Here is a 12824-nt window from a genome sequence, read left to right as displayed (position 1 = left end):
TGAATTGAGTGAATAACAAACTTTAATGTTTGGAAGGTTAAAGAGTATGGTGTCTACTTCCATGTGCTTGAGTACATATGCCCTGAGGCATTACAGAGAGATTCTATCAGTCTATCATCTCACGCTTGCGCTTTCTCTTGGCATGCTGAGACTAAATAACTCCTATCTTTGATCTAAGAGCTTGTCAGCAGCTAGACCCATTAGAAGCACCATTGTCATCTTTAAGTGCTAGGGTGCCTCACTGTGGTAAAAGCTTAAAATAGCCTCAAAGTTCTCACACACTTTCAGAGCCATGACCTCGTTACTTACACACCACCAGACGCATTGCCAAAAGCTGAATTTACCTATGAAATGTTCTTCAGAAGCAGGAACAACATAGCTGACAAGCCTCGTACCCAGCATCAGTACAGTGTCAGGCCCCTTTTCTGCTAGATGAACAGGCTTTCTGCTCTGAAAGTAATGGAAACTATATCAATAAGGGCACACCTAGTCAGATGGAACCTGGTCATTTGCACTGTCATGGTGACTGCCGCCACAATGCCAGAGACCAGCTATAGCAGAAGTGCAAGGGTGCGGATTAGGAAAGAAGTCAGTATGTGGAACAGTTCCAGGGTGGACATACTGAGGCATCCTCTCTTATCTTCTCTGGGGAGTATTGCTGCGGTGGGATCTTCTCTTCCACATGGGCCAGTCTTTTACAGTCTTTGGCAGTCACAACAATAAATTATTACGGTAAATTATTTAAAACAGGTTGGATAGTACAGTAAATGTTATAAACAGAAGTTGAGGAATACATATATGCTAAACAGTTTAAATAAGATATACTGTAGCACATACTTCAATAAAGAAGGCTATGATAACCTTTGGTTTAAATGTAATAACCAGTGTGAAACAGGTGAAGGAAATTTGTAAAACACACAGCCCTTTTTCATGGGACTGCTCAATTTCCACTGGTCCAGCGACGACAATGTTGCAATCCAAGTCTCAAGGCATGGTAGTGTTAATCCAAAATTACATTTTCTGAGTCTTAAACACAATCTTTCTAGAGGCTGTGTGCTGTGTGGTAAAAGAGTATAGTCAAGCCAAGTCTGGGTAACCTGGCTGTGATGTGATAACGACTTGCTCCTGGCCTTGCCTTTCATATTCACACTAACAAAACCTTGTTTCTCTTGTTGCAACAAATAAACACACAAACAGCAAACCTTCACAGGACTACAGAAATACTGAAACCTAAAAGGCAATTATGAATTTTCCAGCCCGTAAAAGCATGATCCATAAACTAACAACACAACCAGTGAACTTGGGTATGAGTGCTATATTATATCATATTGTATTATATTAGGCTATATTAGATAGATATATAGATATATATATATATGGATAGATGGATGGATAGATGGGTGGACAGATAGATAGCCCTCATAAGGAAATTATAGCCATGGCAAAACTACTGAATATCTCTACTCTAATTTAATTCAAGGACATTTACAGTTGTTAAAGACTTATAGCCGACAGAAAAGTCTCTTTTGAGGGAGACATTTTTACTGAGTAAAACCGTCCAGGTCAGTTACCTCTGAACTGTACTTTGAGGGATGTTGCCTTCTCTGGGGCCATGATCAAATACTGATGGAACATTTTTATGGATTATTTTTAAAGAACAACATTAATAAGACTTGCACTACCACTAATGCAAGCCATTTATGATGACGCTTTTCCAAGTAACTTGCTTACCAATACTTTTTTTCCAGATGATAGACGAGGAATGCTGCAGATCTAGAGACAAAATGTTGTTCAGCAACCTTTTTTTGTTTGGTTTTATTTTACATTAAACCACACCCCCTACACTTTCTTGTCTGAAAGAACAAGAAGGTAGAATACCGCTATACTGAATCACACCAGCGATTGAGGGTAAATACAAAGTTTATGTTTAGAAGCTCCTATAGGCAAACGGTTATGTAGCTTACTGTGGGCTAATATTAGCCCTCACCAATGGCCGCAGGGGGGCGTCCAAGTTCAATAATGTTCATTCATCGTAAAGCAGACACCTTCCAAATTCTCTATTAGTCTCAAGCAGTGAAAGTCTAAATCATAATATATTTATCCAAGTACAGTTTTACTTGATATGTCGGGAATGGATCTCCATCGTCTGCCCTTGGATTTAATGAAAGGCATGAAAGGAGATCAGTGTTCCTCAAGCCGAGAATCTTGTGTCCGTTGTTGACCCCATTCTGCCAAGGCTTTTTACCTTCTTTGGAAGGACAGGAGGACTTGCAACGAAAGGAAAAAAGTATGACTGAGGAAAATGCATTGAAAATATATTAAATGCTTGTCAAAGGAAGGGAGATGGAATAAAGATAAACATTGTGTGGAAAACATGTAGGCTACATGCTATCCATCTTTTGCGGTAAGCAGGTTACAGTGTCTGAATAGCTGCAACCTTTCTAAATATTGTCAAATACTGACAAACATTTGATCCGGCACCGCGGACCCATAGTCACTCGATCGACTTGTGTGTAAAGAAATGTATTGTGTATGAAAAAACTGGCTCCAGGATGTGCAAATAATCTTTATTGTTATTAGATGGTCTCTATGTCGTGACTGTAATGTGCATAGTAAATGCTATTTACCACTTTTTGAAAACAGCATGTAGGCCTACTTTTACTAACTCTTTCAGGATGTGTTTCATAAGATGTATGTTACCATGAATATTTAAAGATATACTTCACTGTTGTAAGGTTGAAGAAAGAGAAAAAGAAAGCAGCAATATGATAACTGCTTGGAGGGCTCACCTATTAATTAGACATATCCTTTACCGAAGCTAAATAATGAGGCTACTTATACAATGAATCCACCCTCAGGAATACTCCCTTCCTGAGGGTGGATTCATAACTGTTGCCCTGAAGTTACTTCACACAAATGCAGATCTCTTTGCTCTCTCTGTTGAATCTCCCAGGTTAAAACAGTAGGGTTCTGGGCCCATCCACTTACACCCTTAGGTCCCCCCTCAAGTATACTGACCCTCACAAACTGTTCTACATTGTATATTTACACACACATTTATGTATGTGTCACTGTAGTATAAACATCTGCAATTGAGATGTATAGCATATACCATCTAGGTTGGATCCAGTGACACATTGTCTGACATACTGTACCATAGTTGTGTGACTGAAATACAAATTAAACTTGCAATTGACCTTCATAAAGTATATTGTAACTTATGAACCAAAGACTCAAGTCATGAATTCTTGAGATGAATATGATGAGAAAATATGGTGGTTGGATGGTCATTGGAAATCTATCCCACCCCTAAAGTAATATATATTTCAGACAAGCTTCCTCAAATATACATTCAAAATGGACAGTATTTCACATGCATGTGACATATTCCCTTATGTGCATAGAATGATTGAAGGACAGTTTGCCACATAGTGGTTGTACATTGTACATTGTACTGTACACTCTATTTAAAATCATTTCTTTATGTTTAGTAAATGTTTGTCATTAAAGGAAAGTGTGACATATTGCAAATAGAAGAAATGATGAAGAAAGTCAAGGGTGTAGAGTCTCTTGGAGGAAATACAAACATGAAATCAAGCCTCAGAGATGAGTGAGCATCAGCAAAAGAGATTAATAGAAATTAACCAATAGATAACCATTAAATCTAGGAACGTTTAACATTGTAAAACAAGAGTTTGGGATTATTAGTAAGGATATTCTCCATTTCGATATCCTATTGTACTGTAGATGCTGCTGGGCAAACAGTTAAAGGTATACATCATGACATTGTTTTATCATATACCACTCTTATGTTCTGTAATGATACCTTACATTGAGTGGAAACAAGAAGCTTTCTTTTCTATTGTGGGTTTCAAAGGTTTGCTTCAGGTTTCAAAGCTATACTGTGGAAAGTACTTGTGTCGGTGAGGACATTCAAATGGAGGCTTGGCGTTGAGGATCATTATCAGGATGCTTGTTCCTGCATCCTTGTTCTATGGTTGTGTCTGCCAGTGATAATGGCAGTGGCCTGCAATGCATGCCAATAAGCCAACATCAGCTCTTTCAAAACATCCATATTGAAAGTCAAGTGGTTATGCTTTTATCCTTTTGTCCATACAGTGCTGTGAAGACAATGCTGCGAAAACATCTGTTTCATGTCTAGAGCAGTGTTTCTGAAACCCATGCCTGCACACCTGAACCACTTTACAGACAAATATCTGCCTTTTTACAATGTTTACAACGAATTAAAGAGCAGTTGATGTACTAGTAAGAGCCAAAGGGAGAACCCAGTTCAGTCTTATCCATGGCTAGATCAAAGATAAGGGCCTCGATATATTGGATTTATTTTTTTCTCAAGTGGTCTCCAAAGTATAAAGGGCATGCCTTGCTGTTGCCTGGCCACACAGAAAACCTGTGACAGCGAACAACACACACATCGTGGTGAAGAGGTGTCTCTAATGGGGGGATTTGGATGATCCCTTTGATTGCTTTTATACTCGAGCAGCAGACCTCTGGTTGATGGGTGACGGAGGCTACATTAATTTTGTCATGATGGTAGTTTTTTCAAGTGGTCCATCCACTTCAGTGAACTTGTTTGCTGATCATGGAAGTCTCCAATAACCATGTCACCCCTGAGTGCCTGTTCTTTGGCCAAAAGCTATTATTTAGATGTTAGAATGGCTATCAGCACCTTGGCTTAGGACAACTGATACAAATACCCCTCTGTTCAGGTAGTGCTGAGATAGATTTGAACCTTCCCACCCTTCGCATTAGCTCAAGTGTCAATACCGGGGTGGCAGCATTCTCTTTAGAATGCTGTAGTTAAATTTACCAATTGGATTGTTTTGCTTGAGGTTGGTCTAGTGCGGTTTAAAGATAGTATTTTTTTCTCCAAAAAAGCTTTCGGTCCAGTTGAAGTTTCATGTTGGCCTGCAGCCAGGATGAAAGTTTGGAACAGTCCACTTCAGGGGCCTTTAATAGAGTGGAAGATAACTTTCCTTGGGGTCATTTGGAGATTTTTAGACTGGCATGTGTCACCTTATTTTAAAAGGTAAGATCTTTATTCACATTAGTTGACACCAATGCAAGACTTTTCCCATTTAACCATACGGGGTTGCATTAGCTGACCCTGGCAAGCTGATCGAGCGGACTCTAGAGGACAGTGGCTGTGATTTCTGACCTATTTACAAAACGAGACAGAGAATGAAGAGGATGAAGAAGCTTTGCAGCCGGACAAGTGAAATAAGATGGTGAAACAAGCTGGAAAACCTTTTGCTGCAATAATCCAGTGCTATTCAATGCAACAAAAATTGGGAGTTGGATGTGATGTCAGTGGCATGGATTGCGTTGCAAGTAAAATCGCTGTTTGCTATAGAACTGCACTTTCACAATGCTCTGAGATACTTGATTTGTGCTTAAATAGAAGCTTTAGCAAAATATTTGAATGTTGGTTAGATTGTTTGGTACACTGAAAGCAGACAGCAGAGAACTGCCAGGAAACTGCCAGCAGCAGAGCAGACATGGAACAGAATCTGGTTCAAAGCTTGAAATTGGTGACTGTTGAAAATGAAATATTTTAAGCTTGAAATATTATTTAATGCTTCTGAATTCTTACATAATTGTACAACCCACTGGAATTCACTTAATTCATAAATTTATTTCCAATATGCCCCGCATACGGTTTCTGTAATAATGTAAGGTATAAAATATCTCATCATCCATGCAGGAAGGAGAAAATAAGGGACGACGATGATAATAATCTAGTGTTTGTTCCTTTATGTTTTTTTCCAATATAGGAGACTAAATAACATGTTTAGAAAAGTTCTTTTTGAATGCAGAGATAGCCTTGTGGAAACATTTCAGAGCATAAGAATGTGCTATATATGTCCCTCGCATAAACTGAAGTTTGCCACTGGCTGACAGAAGCTCTATACTCAAGTCTCCAAGGCAACCCGTTTAAAGGTTGGTTTCTGAAGGTAGTTGATGGCGCAGGAAGACAGCTAGTCATTTTGAAGATGAGAAAAAAATATTTTTAAGAGCAGGTGACAGCTGTTGCAACGGTGACCGAAGGGAGAGTTATTTGAATGATGTGTGCGTTAATTCCCATATTTCTCCTTCCAAATGTTGGACTGTGGACGGTGCTCTACGTTCGCAGTTTGCTGTAAACTGCCTTATCAAAGGGACTGACACGGAATGGGGACTTCATATTAGCATGGGAGTTCTCGGCTACTTATTAAATCCGCTCCAATTGCCATCGTCTTCTGAGTTTTTTTTATTAAACGGAATATATTCCGTTTAATATTCAGCAATTGCAAGACGCAACATTCAAGACTGTTGTCGACTAACAACTAAGATCACAGGATCACAAAGTTTCTTGTTCTAAATGGATTAAAAACCTACAACGACCAAAGACTGTTTAATAGTGTCGATTTTCTTTTTTCAAAGTAGGCTACGCTACACAGCTCATGAGGGACAAACAGGTGCTTTTTGATGGACTCTGGGTATATTTAATCTTTCTTTTACACGTTGATATTCTACGAGTCATTAAGAACGAAACGCAATATCACAATGACCACATGAAAAAGCACAAGGTTTATTATCAAGGTCATCATATGTGGAGAGTAATTCAATACTGTTGCAGATCAGGTACGACTTTTTAAACGTTCTGTTTTTATATTCAGAATCATAGGATGTATAGCCTACTAATTTCATGTGGTGCTTATGTAAGCAGGAGAGGTATGAAGCTACATATCATTTTAGTACAATATGTAATTCCTGCATGAAAAAAACAACATTTGAATATAATGAACATGTGTTTGTGTAACAACTTCTATACCAATAATAGCCCACACATTTTAATCCAATAAAATAATGTTTTTCGTTTATACTGAGAATTAGGTTTCCAATATAATCACAGGGGGGGGGGGGGGGGTGAACTAAGCGCCTAGATCGCTACCGCATGAAGAGAGATTCTAGAGTTTCAATGTATCTTTTAGTAGCCTACCAATGCATTATAGTTAATGCATCTTAAGTCGATTTGTGTGTTTTCAAATGGAAACTACCAAATGCTCTGTATTTTTGATTTTGAACATTTTGATTGTTCCAACAGTGTAACAGTCTCCAGTGTTCTGAAGAATTAATTAATGGAGAAGAACAACCAAATCCATTCTGTGTTGTTTCCCCCCCGGATATGACTGACCGCCCATACTAAAACCATGATGTTTTATCAAATGATGGAACACACACAGAATGGCAGCTGTGATACACCCATTTGCAACAAGAGTACAACCGGAGACACGCTCCAGCTTCCCACCTTCTCCACCGCTGCGAAAGTCAGAGTGATCATTACCTTTGCTCTATGTATTTTGTCAGCTGTCTGCAACCTTGTTGTCCTGTGGGCAGCCAGCACAGACGGCAAGCGCAAATCTCATGTCAGGATACTTATAATCAACCTCACTGTTGCAGACCTGTTAGTGACGTTCATCGTAATGCCTGTTGACGCTTTCTGGAACATCACAGTTCAGTGGCAGGCAGGGGACATTGCCTGTAGACTGATGATGTTCTTAAAACTTGTTGCAATGTACTCCTGTGCTTTTGTAACTGTCGTCATTAGCTTGGACCGACAGTCTGCTATCCTCAACCCGTTAGGCATCAGTGAGGCCAAAAAGAGAAGCAAAGTCATGTTGACTGTGGCTTGGATGATGAGTGTGATTCTCTCTGTTCCACAGGTAAGGTTCTGCAGGGATTTAGTGTTCTTTACAGTAAATACCCAATCAAAGATAAGCACATTCCTATTACATTACAACCCACAGCTGTTTAGGTAATATTCAGATAAATTATGCAAATCAGGGCTAACAATGTCAAAACATAATGCAGACACATCTAATGTCAGTTCTTATATTTAGTTACAGGTAGAATTTGAAGCTACATTGAGTGGACATTTATATAAAGCACAATTGTTTGGTCCCAATTACGATTGAACATTTACCAATACATACTGCAATCTATGGCGTGTAATGAAACCCACCACATTTTAATGTGTAAACTGGAGGTAATCGCAAGATAACTGGACACACTAAGGGATGCAATTGCAAAATACAGACACCATGCTATGGAGTATTCTACAATGTTCCTTGACTACACAAGAACAGAGCTCTTTTGTGTGTAAGCCATTGCTTTTCAAGTTGGAAACCTAATTATGACAAATTCAGGACAAAAGGATATGCTTTCTTGAGGGAATGCATTTTTTCTATTTAGAGACAAGTATTACAATTAATGACCAGTGTTTAGACTGACTGTGTAACCTTTAAACCAATGATTGTGAAAAAACTAAATGTGTGGATCTTGACTCTGAAATGAATTTAAATAGACTACTCAAATTTTAGTCTGCACATGAAAGCTGTCTGACCTTTCAGGGTACGGAAATGATTACATTTTCTCTAGTCTGCAAGCCTACTGAAAAACCAGGTAGCAGAAATTATGACTGCTTCTTAATTGCAATTAAGCCATTACCAATCAACTAGACTTGTGTCTTTCTTCATGTTTAATTAACGCTGGATTTTCTTTTGCAATCTATATAATTTAACAGACTCAATTGTGGATTTGTCTCGTTGTACATAGCTTGCTCTACTCTGCTCCATGACACATTCATGAAAAAACTTTTAAAGTTCCACTTAATTACTTCTCATTCTTCACATCAAACCATGTAATTACAGATGGATTTAGAACAAATTCTGATGATATGAAAACAAACCTATGAATCATGACGTGCTAGTGATCCTCAGTGACGAGTGAAAAGCTTTCAAGAAAGTTTCCAGTAATGCTTGTCATGAGCTAATGTAAAAGAAAGATTTACACATGGATTACGATGTCCAAATCTGCACTGTGTAGAATCCTTTGTACAGTACATTTTTGCTACTTTATCAAAGTAAAACAGATGCTGTATTATTGCTTTCAAAAGATCTATCATTGTTCTGTTTAAAATAGATTTAAATGCTCTGTCACTGAGGGATTTATTGGCCAAGGTTCCTTCACAGAATAGGAATAAAATCACATAGGTGGTGGGGACTAATGATATTGCTTTGGCTGTGCAGTTCATTCAGGCTGAAACTTGAAGAAAAACACTTTATGATATCATGGATGTCTCTGAATACACTGCATTTATTTTTATTTAAAGAGGGATCGTGAGAGGGATATGGAAGTAAAATGACGACTGTGTTCTCATGCAGATGTTTCTGTTCCACAACGTGACGATCACAGTGCCAGAGAACTTCACCCAGTGCACCACCCGAGGAAGCTTTGCCAACCACTGGCAGGAGACCCTTTACAACATGTTTACTTTTGTATGTCTCTTCCTGCTCCCTCTGGTCATCATGATCTTCTGCTACTCACGGATCCTGGTGGAAATATCCAGTCGCATGAGTCGAGGAAAGAGTGAGTCATATTACATCTCCCCACGTACCTCTTACTGTCAGTATAGTGTGGTGGTTGTCATTTTAAATGTAACGGCACAGTCGAGAAATAGTAGTCCGACTATTTAGAATTGCGTATCTTACTGAAAAGGCAATCATTTTTTCAATATGTCATTCTCAGAAATAATAAATGTCTTTATTTCAGTGTCATCTATGGAGGTGCATCTACGTCGGTCCAATAACAACATCCCAAAAGCACGAATGAGAACTTTAAAAATGAGTATAGTTATTGTGACATCCTTCATTGTCTGCTGGACCCCATACTACCTACTGGGTCTGTGGTATTGGTTCTTCCCTGATGATCTGGAGGAGACTGTCTCCCACTCACTGACTCATATGCTCTTTATCTTTGGTCTTTTCAATGCCTGCTTGGACCCCATCACTTATGGGCTATTCACCATCCATTTCCGGCACGGCCTCAAACGTCATTGTGAAAATGTCGCTGAGTCTGAAAACAACACAACACTAACTGGATCGTTCAGGTGCTCATCCGTCCGCATGACACGACTCTCACATAAAAACCAGGTGTTGAGCAGTGGCCACACCATAGAGGTGGAACAAACCAAGACAGCGTGCCGCTATAGCAATTATCTTACAGTAAGCAACACTGGAGAAGGGGACTCCAGACTCAGGCAGGTTAGCCCTGTAAGCATGATATAATGGAGCCAATGACTTCTTGTCAAGAGCATCGCTTCACTTCAAATTTCAGAGGTGGAGACTAAGATCAGTTACATGGAAACACAATACAAAGGTTTACAATGGAATTTTTCACTGTTCCATAACAATGGGTACAATACCAATGTTTTTTGTGCAGCAAGAAGACATTTGAAATTGTTACAGCAAGCACCAAAATGCAAGATTATATGAAAGTGTCCAAGGAAAACAATTTCCACCAGCGGGAATATCAAGCTTTTGCAGGTCTCCGACAAAGATGATATTCAAATATGAGATTATGAGCAAATATCACATTTCATTCATATGAAAACATTTCAAAACATCCACTAGCTTTTTAGCATCTTGAAATTTTTCTTATCAAACATAATTGTCGCCACTGACATAAAATGGAAGAACTGAAAGCAATGGCAAAATGTACTGTTGAATTAAATGTGAGAGCTGTGAGAGCCTTGCACCAGGCTATTTGAAAAGACAAGGTTCCACTCTAAAATATCCAAAAAATAACAATATAGGTCACCCCTAAGCAGTCTAAATTCCCCAAGGTAAAGCTTTATATTAACGTCGTATTTTTGTACCTCAAGTATCTGGACCTAGATTCCTTTACTTTCAATCATAATCTCAGAAATGTTTGAACAGAAATATTCAAATAATTCCAAAGGCTGGTAAACTTGAGCAGCCTTGCAAATGTATGCCTATTTTACGTAAGCATAATAAATCCACTCCGTGAGGGTCATCCAAATAATTATGTTTTTTTGTGCCCTGTGAATAATTGCATATAAATAGGTAAATGTGAAATAAAAAGTTTGTTGAATGAACAATGAAACCAATGTTATGAGATTGTCAGAATCCATTCTGACAAATATTTTTGTGAATGTAGCAACATTCTAAAATATTGGTGCTTTGGTGATGTATTCATGATCATTGTTAATGTCTATGGCCTCAGGTAAATGACTGAATAGTGTGTTGAGACATCCAATTGGAGACAGATCAACTGTAAAATCCAATTCACTTGTCATTAGAGGAAATCATGTTGTATTTGTGCTTGGATTGAATTTAAGGTTTATTTTGACACATTGAACGTTAAAACGCATGGATGTACAGTATAGTAATGTTTGTGTTTGAATTAGTAAATTAAGGAAACAATATGTGTTTGCATGGAAATATGTAGTGATATAAAAAAAAAACTGCCCTTTCTGCCTTTTCACTGTTTTGACCACTGAAAATTTATTTGAGTATTTGAGAAATAGAGCAAATGATCTCATTGTCCTCATGTGTGTGGAACAGTAGTATCAGATCACAAACTGCTCAGAAAGACTGATCACCAATAAAGCCACAGAATTAGGCTGTCAAATTTCAATTCACTGTAAATTACAATGTATGGTCATGGAGCCAGTTAATATAAACCCTATAAAACAAAGACAGTTTTACAAAATTGTGGGGAGAACAGTTGCCTACAGTTGGCATCTTTATTTATGGTAGTACTGTATCTATCTCCACTACCAACGCTGGTTTTCTGTGTAAGACTGACATATTCTAAATAATCTACTCTCTTGGTCAATTCAGACAGCAGTACCTTGTTGACAGACAGTGAGGAGTAGGACACAGGAGCTTACTTCAATAAAAGATAACAGTTCCCTAAGACATACAGTGCATCTGGAAAGTATTCACAGCACTTCACTTTTTCCACATTATGTTACAGCCTTATTTTTATTCCAAAATGGATTCAATAAAAAATAATCTCAAAATTCTACACACAATACTCAGAATGATAATAAGTGAAAAAGAGTTTTTAATAGATTTGCAAAAATTAAGAATGAAAATATAACATGTACATAAGTTTTCACAGCCCTTGCTCAATACTTTGTTGAAGCACCTTTGGCAGCAATTAAAGCCTCAAGTATTTTTGAGCATGATGCTACAAGCTTGGCACACCTAGGCCGAATCCCAATTCTCTGTCATACCCCTACCCCTTTTTGATCGAGGGGATGGGTTAAGGGGTATATACCCCTTGAAACCAAGTGTTTTCAGGAGCTTACTTGAAACCAAGGGGTATGTGAATACTGCGCAACCTGCAACAATGGCGGCCAGATCATCCAGAGTCCCATAAATGTAATATTTTCAGCTTAAATAATTGATTAAAAAATTACGACAGTCTTGTTTTGTGCTCTACACAGTCCTGCACATATGTATTTGCAACCATGTTCTTAATTGAAATATTAAGAAAAATTGCTAGTTTGCTACGCTAACGTTACATTGCTGATTTACACAACATTCCTGCATTTCTCTGATTAGCCTTGAATTGACTCCATGCATGTCTACAGTTTTAAATAAACTCCATTAGCAGCAAATTTCGTTTGATATCAGTGCATAACACTACTTGCTTTGGAGACATCGATATACGTAACCGTAACCAAGTGGTGTCTCATTTCATAGGGCTATATAGCCCTTACCCCTCAGTTTCGAGGGATTGGCATTCAGGCCAAAGAGTTCAATGTTTGTTTCATCAGACCAGAGAACTTAGTTGCTCATGGTCTGAGAGTCCTTCAGGTGCCTTTTGGCAAACTCCAGACGGGCTGTCATGTGCCTTTTGCTGGGGAGTGGCTTCCATTTGGCCACTCTACCATACAGGCCTGATTAGTGGAGTGCTGCAAAGATGGTTGTCCTTCTGGAAGGTTTTTC

At 38.5% G+C, this 12824-nt stretch overlaps 1 protein-coding gene across 1 annotated transcript; it reads left to right on the top strand.

Moving 5' to 3' along the window:
- Positions 1-6324: 6324 nt before the first annotated feature.
- On the top strand, positions 6325-10137 carry gnrhr4 (gonadotropin releasing hormone receptor 4). The gene is made up of 4 exons (XM_062461640.1): positions 6325-6645; positions 7109-7727; positions 9228-9432; positions 9616-10137. The coding sequence occupies exons 2-4, from the start codon at positions 7215-7217 to the stop codon at positions 10128-10130; spliced, it is 1233 nt and encodes a 410-aa protein (XP_062317624.1). The 5' UTR covers positions 6325-6645; positions 7109-7214; the 3' UTR covers positions 10131-10137.
- Positions 10138-12824: the final 2687 nt, after the last annotated feature.

Source organism: Osmerus eperlanus, chromosome 5 (assembly GCF_963692335.1).
Source record: "Osmerus eperlanus chromosome 5, fOsmEpe2.1, whole genome shotgun sequence".
Taxonomy (NCBI): domain Eukaryota; kingdom Metazoa; phylum Chordata; class Actinopteri; order Osmeriformes; family Osmeridae; genus Osmerus; species Osmerus eperlanus.
Note: the sequence above shows the minus strand (reverse complement) of the source record. Positions and strands in the feature narration are given on the sequence as shown.